At 48.1% G+C, this 10,043-nt stretch overlaps 1 protein-coding gene across 1 annotated transcript; it reads left to right on the forward strand.

Moving 5' to 3' along the window:
* The first annotated feature begins 1,215 nt into the window (after positions 1-1,215).
* Positions 1,216-7,847, forward strand: LOC116954409 (P2Y purinoceptor 3-like). The gene has a single exon (XM_032974901.2). It carries the CDS (start codon positions 1,759-1,761, stop codon positions 2,752-2,754), a length of 996 nt encoding a protein of 331 aa, XP_032830792.1. The 5' UTR covers positions 1,216-1,758; the 3' UTR covers positions 2,755-7,847.
* Positions 7,848-10,043: the final 2,196 nt, after the last annotated feature.

A 10,043-nucleotide genomic window follows, 5' to 3' on the forward strand; every position in this document is an offset into this window, starting at 1 on the left:
GTGTGTGAGAGACTCAAACTCGATTCACTGGGTTCGTAGTGCAGTGCGCTAACCACCGTGGTCCACCACAAGTATGGGGTGAAACAGTTGGCACAGAGGTTATAGGACACTGTGAAGCTGATTGTAATCACCAGCGAAACATCATACTCGAAATGTTTACGTGACAACCCTTACTAATTGGCTGTGTCGGGTGATTGCGGGTTTTCGCGACATTTATATTTACACGATCTAAGCCAAAAATAACCATTTATTATGGATAAGCACACTACGCTTTGAACCCGGCGAACTAACTTTTAATTCCCGACCACGGCTCGCACCATTGCCAAGTGATTATCACTCCTCATGGACCGGTGAAGTATGGTCAAAACACCCCATGACCGGACACGGCATGGTGCGGACTTCATCCAGCAGTTAATTGACAAAAAGGCTGTTCATGACTTACCTGTCTTGTTGTTGTTGTTAAACTTTATTACACATGTATCCTGCTGGACAGGCGTCTCGGTGGTAGGGCAAGTGGCTGGCAATCAGTACGTTGCGAGTTCGAATGCTGGCTGTGGAGTTGACTCAGCCCATCGTTCCTCCTGTGTCGATACAATAAGTAACACCGTGTGAGAAAGCCAAAAGTGGTTGTCCCGTGGATGAACTTGCGCCTGCCATAGGACAGTGGAATTTCTTCCACCGGTTGAAGGCTGTCAACCGCCGCAAAATCTCATTTGAGCAAAACATTTACTTGAATTAATTTTGCCCGTACGTGACCTTCTCGGACTCGACACACTGCAAAAGGAGAACCATTTAATACGCACATCTCGGAAATGAAATTCTGCCCGCTATGCTACTTATATGGATGCGATTTGTGACGCCAACTGAGTTCGTTTTTTTACGTCGCAACTTTTAGAAGCTCCGGGGATTTCCTTACGATGGGGTTTTTTCTCTCTCTCTCTCTCTCCATTGGCATGCACAAAACAAATGCGGCGTTGAGTCAAATGTTTTTATTGCGAGGATAATAACTATAAAAATATTATCAATCTGAACAGTTTGATATCGATCATGTTACATATGCCCTGCTCTGGTATAGATTTGATGGAGGGGGGTGTCACTCTAGGGTTGTTATTTTTTTAGTGGGGGGGGGGGGGCTTTAAATATTAGTTCTTTCAGTTCCGTGTCAAGATCCACATCGAATGCGTGGCGAAGCTGAACGCTCCGTTGTTATGCACCTTGGGTCAGTTCACGTCGTGTTTTAAGTGCGAGAACGCGAGTAAAAGTTTAAATTGGGCAAAGGCTATTTCGGTTTTTCGCAGGTTGGTCCGCAGTTTTGTAACGCATGGCGATTCGATAGCCTTAAGCACCAAATTGCGCTGAAGGATTCATCATTCTGCTGTCCAGTATTGTGTTTCAACCATTATAGAGCTGAATATATATTTATATATTTTGTGGGGGTTGGTGCGGGATGTCCTGCAAATCTGAGACCCTGGGATGCAGCCCGTTAAGCCCCTGCATTAATCCAGCCACGCAATATCTCTCGTGTCACTTCCGCATTCATGCACTCCCCTGTTTTGCCTTTCCTAGACTCTACACTCCGGTCGTGGTTTTCTTTGTGTTGTTTGTTCTTGTAACGTTCATAGCTCATCGGATTTCCCCCAGCCTAAACAAATATTCCGATTCTGTTTTTTGTGCTCACAATCTTTTTTTTTCTATTCTTTATTTCGCAGAGCCCCCAGAAGTCGCGCACCTGCATGTTGGTGGGGGCACGCGGCAAGCATGACGAACGGTTCCAACTGCACGCTGAACGAGAGCTACAAATTCATCTACCTGCCGGTCGCCTACTCCGTCAGCGCCTTCTTCGGCATCATCTTCAACGGCTTCATCTTCTGCCGCCTCGTTTGCAAGAAGAAGAAAAAGCTGAACTCGAGCTCGCTGTTCACGGTGAACCTGGCGGCAACGGACTTCCTGTACGCTATGTCGCTCGTCTTCCTCATCCACAGCTACGTCGTTCACGACAATTGGGTATTCAAGGACTTTATGTGCCGCCTAGTGCGCTTCATGTTCTACTTCAACCTGAACGTCAGCGTCCTCTTCCTCACGGCCATAAGCCTGTACCGATACCTGGGCATCTGCCACCCGATGTCCACCTTGCGGTGGCAGAGGAGAAAGGTCGCCATCGGCATATGCGCGTTCGTGTGGGTGGTCACGATCGCAGAGTCGGTGCCGACGCTATATTTCAGCGGCGTTACGCTGACCTCACGCCAAGAGGAATGCTGGGACTTCAAACCGAACAGTTCGTTGCAGGACAAGCCCTACAGCGTCACGGTCATCTTCACGGGCTTCGTGTTTCCATTTATTGTCACCTTGGTCTTCTACTCCTGCATCATCCACACCTTGAAAAACTCCTTATCGCTGGGCAGCGTCCGGCAGGACGTCAAGCGTGTGAACGCCATCCGCACTATCATCGTCGTCCTCGTTATTTTCATCATCTGTCACCTGCCGTACAACATCAGCAAGCTGGTCTTCTTCTTCTCCGGCGGGAACAGCTTGACGTGCGAGGCCGACGCACTGGTGAAAACGTACAAATCGATGCGAGGCCTTGTCAGCCTCAACTGCGCCCTCAACCCCATTGTGTACTTTGTGAAACAGAGAAAGTCGTGCAGGGACAGTCACGTGAAAACCCGGACAGTTTTCGCGACCATCTCGAGCAACGCCAAAAATATATTTCCCTCCCTTTGGCAGGACGAACGAAATCCAAACGAAACCAACTGACACCATGTGGACCGGTAAAGGTCCAGCAACAACTGATTTAACGTCGCGGCGTATGGAAATTAACTTCCACGGTACAGTGACATTACGAGTTGTATTCCCGGTCAAGATACAAGAACAACAACAATCGCCATTCGCCACTAAGTGGCGGTGACGTCACCACGACGCTTGTGCCAGGCTAAGTGCACGTTGAGGCCACGTGAAGTGTTGAACGCCCGCTGGCAGGAGGTCACGGGGCAGACCCAGATGCCACAGGTCGACTGACTGAGACGACTGGCTGATGCACCACCTGTGCCCCCTACTGTGCCAACTTGCTGTGCTTTAGCCACCTGGCGCTCCACTCGTTGTTGTGAGCGTCGCTCCTCCGCCCTCCGTTGTTGTTGGAGGGCGACTGCCTCCAACTGCCCAGTAGCGGCCTTCACGATCCTCCTCCACAGAGGAAGATCTTGACACCACTGGTACCAGTCATCGACAAGTCCACTCAGCTCCACGTCCTCCTGTACCACATCACTCCATCTCTTTTCTAGCCCGTGCCGCGCCCGTTTAGCCCCCTCGATCCGGCCGAACAAAAGCTGTTTAGGCATGCGGTGGCTGGGCATGCAGGCTACATGACCCAGCCAAGATACAGACTCTGCAACACGCACACGCAGCATAAGTGGGGTGGTTTTACAATAAGAACTTGGCCACTCGGCCAAATTGTTTAACGTTTCAGACTGTGATGGTTAGACTCTGGAAGTCAGAGTTTGTCCGCTTCCACAAGAGACGGCCAAACAATATACTGTTACATGTATGTACATTTTTACTTGGGTAAATATAATTTGTCCGTTAATTTGTTTAGCACAAAGCTCACTCAAAACATTCCTTTGTGGAACGTACGATGCTTCTCGTGTTCTCCTACCTTGGCATTCGTAAGAATTGTGCGTGTTTTTTAATGTTTTTTTGTAAAAAAAATGAATGTTTTTTTTAATGTTTTGATGGTTTTTACTTTATTTGTATGTTTTTGTGTGTTTTATGTTTTTTAATGTTTGTTTAATGTTTCTTTTTATGTTTTTTTTTTATGTTCCATGTTACATTGTGTGAAGGTGCAGAATGGCAGTTTCTTTGCTTACTAATGCCACTTACTATCAGGAGGACCTCCTTGAGAGGGAGAGAGGGCCCGTCTAGTGCAGTGGTTCTTGACATTCACTTGCAGCCCTTTGCTTCTCAATAGTATTTTTTATATATATGTAATGTTAATAAATACATAGGGTTTAATGAAACGAAGTAAGTCGTAACTTATGTGCCCATGCTTAATTTGTGTTCATAACCACTACTCTAGAGGGTCTTTGGCATCCCTATTCCACACACCGGCCAGACAGACGTCTTGGTATAACAGCTGGAAGCACCAACAACGTTGTGCGATTCAGACTGAAAGCCTACGTCCTTGTTGATTTTATTACCATTATAAGGCTGTCGCCACAGGAGCTCTGTGATCTCCTTGTGCGATAAGAACGGTGCAACATCCAAAATGTACTGACCTCGTTTTTTTTTATCTGACAATTTCACAATGGTCAACGACCCCCACGGCGTTTTCACCTTAGGCAAAGCGTCTGGGTCGGCAGCGGTGGTGAGCGCGCAGTGGCCTAGGTGACGCCTCTGCCTTTGCTACGTTGACATTTATTGACCCTCCTGAAATCCCCCTGGCACCACGTGTTTTTGTCGCAATGGGCCTCTCCCTCACCTGGCTCGAAAACAAAAGCTGTCGTTTGAGCAAAAGACGCCGGCAATTTGCGAAAATGTGGACGATGCTGTAAAGCTTTGGGGGGGGGGTGTTTTGGGAAGCCACGTGCTCCTCCATCGTGACTGCTATAGCCTCGTGTGCACAGTTTGTTCTCCTAGAACGCGGTAGTAGTTGCGTTCCTGAAAAACACCGCGTTATGAAAAAAAATCGCCTTATAATTAACAACATATAATATCGGGGGTAAAGCAGAGTCCGCGATAACGCGTGAGGTGCGTACGCAGGCTGAACAAACACTGAGGCGCGTGGGTAGCGTCTAGAAGCATCCAGCAGCATCCCAATGACTTGATGCTACGCCGAGGCAGCCGTTGCGACTTCTGGTTCCTACTCGCGCGACGTGGTTCCGTCCACTTGATCGCGGTGTATCCAATTCGCATCCGCGGTTTAAAAAAAAAAAACGTGTTACTTAATACATTCAATGCGGCGTTATAGGAGAACGGACTGTATGTGTACGTAGCCAACCGTGCTGATCGTAACCAGCGAACCTCGATCATTGATACATTCACTCATAATCCGATAATGTATTTATTGATCAAACATGTTAGTAATAATAGTACAGTAATAATACATTACAAATGTATTTTTACCTTAGAAGGGGGAATGGTGGTGGCACTGTGTTATGCCCTGCGCTACGAATCTGGAGTTTCATTCCGAGCCACGCATAATGTGAGTGGCGAGCGGTGTATGGATCGATTCTGGGCATACGAAGGTCGTTATCCAGCAGTGGTTCGATAAAGGTCAGTTATGTATATATTTTCTCTAGATATGTTTATTATTATTTGTAATTCCAACGCATCAGTAAACATACCGGCCAACGTTACAGGTCACGCGCAAACTTATTTATAGAACTCGTCGTTGGAATTTTACACGGTTGGGCCACTCTTCTGTTTTATATAAATACATATTTAACAATGCCCTTTTAGGAAGGCATCCTGCATTGAGATCATTGGTCAATTCTTATATTCAGTGGTTGCCATGTGCAAGGAAACCAGATAGCCCAGCGACTTTTGAAGAATGTTCCGCATGTGTGTGAGACGCAAAGGCAAAGGGCCCTCCTCGTATAGCCTTAACAGACTGTCGGGGGCAAGTGCAGTTCGCGAGTAGCACCAATGATGGTGGGTACGGCGCACGAAATTGTTGGTGGCCAGCACCACGCCAAGCCACCGTTGCCTCCCCAGTGGCGATGTTTATAGACTGAACCTTATTTAAGGTTGAATCGACCTCAGGGAGGCACACCAAAGACAAAGACAAAGATCCCCCCGTGTAGCCTTAACAGACTGTTGGGGCAATTGCCGTTAGCGAGCACCAATGGAGGCTGGAACGGCACACGAGGGGGTGGGTGGCCAGCACCACGCCCGGCCGCCTTTGTCTCCCGAGTGGCGATGTTTATAAGCCGACCTCTGAAACGTTGAACTCGAAAAGGAAGTCCCCCCCCCCCCAACTCTTTCATTCGTGGGGCACACCTAGTGTTTGCAATTGGCAAACACCATTGACTGTTTTGCCATCAATATATACTCTGGGACAGTGGCCTTAGTGTACTGAGTACACTTGTGCTGGTAACACCAGTTAATCCGAGTTCGATTCCCACCCATGGCTAAAGTCAGTTTCCCACACCTCCGATTAGCATGGTTGGCTAATGTACGGTGTGAACGAAGTTCAATGTACACACATACATAGACTCACACAGAGGCCCACAGACTCACACAGATACCCATAGACTCACATAGAGACCCATATACTCACACAGAGACCCATAGACTCACACAGAGACCCATAAACTCACACAGAGATCCATAGACTCACACAGAGACCCATAGACTCACACAGAGACCCATAAACTCACACAGAGACCCATAGACTCACACAGCGACCCATAAACTTACACAGAGACCCATAAACTCACACAGAGACCCATAAACTCACACAGAGACCCATAGACTCACACAGAGACCCATAGACTCACACAGAGACCCATAAACTCATACAGCGACCCATAAACTCACACAGCGACCCATAGACTCATACAGCGACCTATAAACTCACACAGCGACCCATAGACTCACACAGACACCCATAGACTCACACAGAGACCCATAGACTCATACAGCGACCCTTAGACTCACACAGAGACCCATAGACTCACACAGAGACCCATAGACTCACACAGAGACCCATAGACTCACACAGAGACCCATAGACTCACACAGAGACCCATAGACTCACACAGAGATCCATAGACTCACACAGAGAGCCATATTTTGTTGTCCTACCCCCGCACCTCCGAATAGCACGGTTGGCTACGCACGGTGTGAAAGAAGTTCAACATCGCATACATACACACGTACGTACGTACAGTGGCGAGCGACAATCTGAACTGATCCTGGGCTCTCTGTCCCATTCACCCACACGCACTGACCAGGGTGGTGAAGTATGGTCGAACGATCGCCGTTACCGACAGAGTGTGGGGAGGCCTTAATCCAGCAGTGGATTTTTGTAAAGGGCTGCAAATTATTCAAAGTGTTGCACAAGACGAAAGCGTGTACGCGGACAATATATGGAACGCTAAAATGAAATAAGCCGCAGTTCGTTGTGTTGTAATGTGCAATGAAAATGTCGTGAACTGTGAAGTGAAAAGCGATTCTAATATTCCGGTGGTTGTGTTTTGTTCAAAAAAGATTGCCGTGCGTTAGCTGTACACGACGCTCTTTCGCCGCCCGTGTCAATACGTGTACGTGAATAAAGAACGGGGAAAAAAATGGGATTTGTTTTTTTGTCTTCACTCCTGAGCCCTTAAAATGTACCGAAAAATGTAAACTCTCATGAAAAATGTTGGCCCGGGTCAATGGCGGAGCCAGGATTTTCAGATAGGGTGGGGGGCGACCCCTCCAGCAATGAAAAATGATAGAGGACTTGTTAGTAAGTAAGGAGTTGTTAGTAAGTAAGGAGTTGTTAGTAAGTAAGGACTTGTCCCTTGCTTTTTATTCTACGCGTGTGCGGCGATGGCACAGCCATCGATCGAGGTGCGATTTCGAACCGCGTTGTTAGTGATCGGCACCGCGCTCGCTGAAGGTGTTGATGCCTTCAGGGAAGTCGTGGACTCTGTACACGCAACTACGCACAATTCTGTGAGTCACTTAGAACCGCTTTGCCGTTACTTATTGCCACTTATGGACTCAGACTATTGTCCTATCATCTCGTAGAGTCCCTGGCACGTAATAATATGCTACACAGTGGCGGTGGAGGTCACAAAAATGCCGATTTATTACTAATAAACCACAATGATCCGATCGAAATTAGGGATTTCGATCGGATCATTGGGGGGGGGGGGACGTGCCACCCCCTCCCCCCCCCCCCCCCCCCCCCCCCCACTGGCACCGCCGGTGCCCGGGTGGCTCAGAATTCAAAGAGTGTCGAGCTCAGAATCGAAATCGAGAAATTTGTATTTATCCTGGAGCAAATCCAATGAGCTACGAAGCTCTTTTTCACAGATGCCCAGCATGACGCAGCACCGTCGCGATCCTAGGCTGGAGTTGTTAACTCCCTCGCCTCGTATACAGGAGGTCGTGAGTTCGATTAGACTCTCAAGCGATCGCGGGTGTTCCTCCCAGTGACAGAGCAGGTGAAAGATAGCGCTGCCCTCCACTGTGTGGACTTGATACCTTTTGAAGGGATCTCAGAGGTAGCTCTGTGATATCCGCTTCCCATGGGCCGGTCTCTCTAACCTGAGATCCGACTGGATCTTTCTTCGCATGACATGACGCCAATATCACAATCCGGATAAAATTTGGAAAGGATTTTTCTTTTTTTTTTTTACCAAATTGGGGTGCCGCGGTGGCTAGGAGATGTTTACTACCTCGCCTGGTATGCAGGAGGTCGCGGGTTCGATCCCGACCCTGACGCCTGCTGCTGTATATTTGGAGTTTGCGTGTCTCTCTCGCCGTGGTCGTGTGGATTTTTCTCCAGGTCCTCTCGTTTTCCCGTCCACATTTAGAATCAACGTCACGCGTTTCGAGCATTTGGCAGCTGTATATTTACACACGACGATAAGCCACTTCGCTGAGCTATCATTTGTGGCCAGGTCTCTTCTGAAAAAGTGCTTACCTGGTAAAATACAAAATAGTTGAATAGTTTAAAGAGTAATAGAATCACGTTAGAAAACCGGTTGATTAAACTGGGTTCTCACGTGTAGTGAGTCGATGGCTTCAGAGTGAACACCATTAGCTGCACACAAAAAAAACGAATCACGTTACATTTAGTTCTGCACCCCACACCCCCCTCCATTGCCTCACCTTCTCTGTTCCCACCCTTTGTATACTTATTTTAAGAACGGTTCAGCCAAGCCTGTAAAAAAAAACATTCCCAACGAGCCTCTGTATATAAGGAGCCTCATGACTCGTGCCGCTGGGACGGTTTGTTTAATGTCAGAATGTACCATGCGTCGGAATCGTGAATAAAGAACATCTTTTTTAATGTTGGTTCTGCGCTTAATTTGCATAAAACATGTTTGTTTTTACAAATATCTATTAGACTCTCAAGCGATCGGGGGTGTTACTCCCAGTGACAGAGCAGGTGAAAGAGTGCGCTGTCCTCCACTGTGTGGACTTGATGCCTTTTGAAGGGATCTCAGAGGTAGCTCTGTGATATCCGCTTCCCATGGGCCGGTCTCTCTAACCTGAGATCCGACTGGATCTTTATTCGCATGACATGACGCCAATATCACAATCCGGATAAAATTTGGAAAGGATTTTCCTTTTTTTTTACCAAATTGGGGTGCCGCGGTGGCAAAATGTTAACGACCTCGCCTGGTGTGCAGGAGGTCGCGGGTTCGATCCCGACCCTGACGCCTGCTGCTGTATATTTGGAGTTTGCGTGTCTCTCTCTCCTGCTCTCTAATCATCATTATCATGATGGCTGGGAGATGTTTACTACCTTGCCTGGTATGCAGGAGGTCGTCCGTTCGATCTCGATCCCGACGTCTGCTGCTGTGTATTTGGAGTTTGTGGTGTCTCTCTCTCTAATCATCATTATCATGATGGCTGGGAGATGTTTACTACCTCGCCTGGTATGCAGGAGGTCGCGGGTTCGATCCCGACCCTGACGCCTGCTGCTGTATATTTGGAGTTTGCGTGTCTCTCTCTCTCTCTAATCATCATTATCATGATGGCTGGGAGATGTTTACTACCTCGCCTGGTGTGCAGGAGGTCGCGGGTTCGATCCCGACCCTGACGCCTGCTGCTGTATATTTGGAGTTTGCGTGTCTCTCTCTAAACATCATTATCATGATGGCTGGGAGATGTTTACTACCTTGCCTGGTATGCAGGAGGTCGTCGGTTCGATCTTGATCCCGACGTCTGCTGCTGTGTATTTGGAGTTTGTGGTGTCTCTCTCTCTCTAATCATCATTATCATGATGGCTGGGAGATGTTTACTACCTCGCCTGATGTACAGGAGGTCGCGGGTTCGATGCCGACCCTGACGCCTGCTGCTGCTGCTGTATATTTGGAGTTTGCGGTGTT

Source organism: Petromyzon marinus, chromosome 55 (genome assembly GCF_048934315.1).
Source record: "Petromyzon marinus isolate PM22_M1 ecotype Great Lakes invasive population chromosome 55, UKy_Petmar_22M1.pri1.0, whole genome shotgun sequence".
NCBI classification, from domain to species: domain Eukaryota; kingdom Metazoa; phylum Chordata; class Hyperoartia; order Petromyzontiformes; family Petromyzontidae; genus Petromyzon; species Petromyzon marinus.

Bases quoted from the DNA above. Each gene is read 5' to 3' on its own strand.
- LOC116954409 (XM_032974901.2), top strand. From the start codon at position 1,759: ATGACGAACGGTTCCAACTGCACGCTGAACGAGAGCTACAAATTCATC.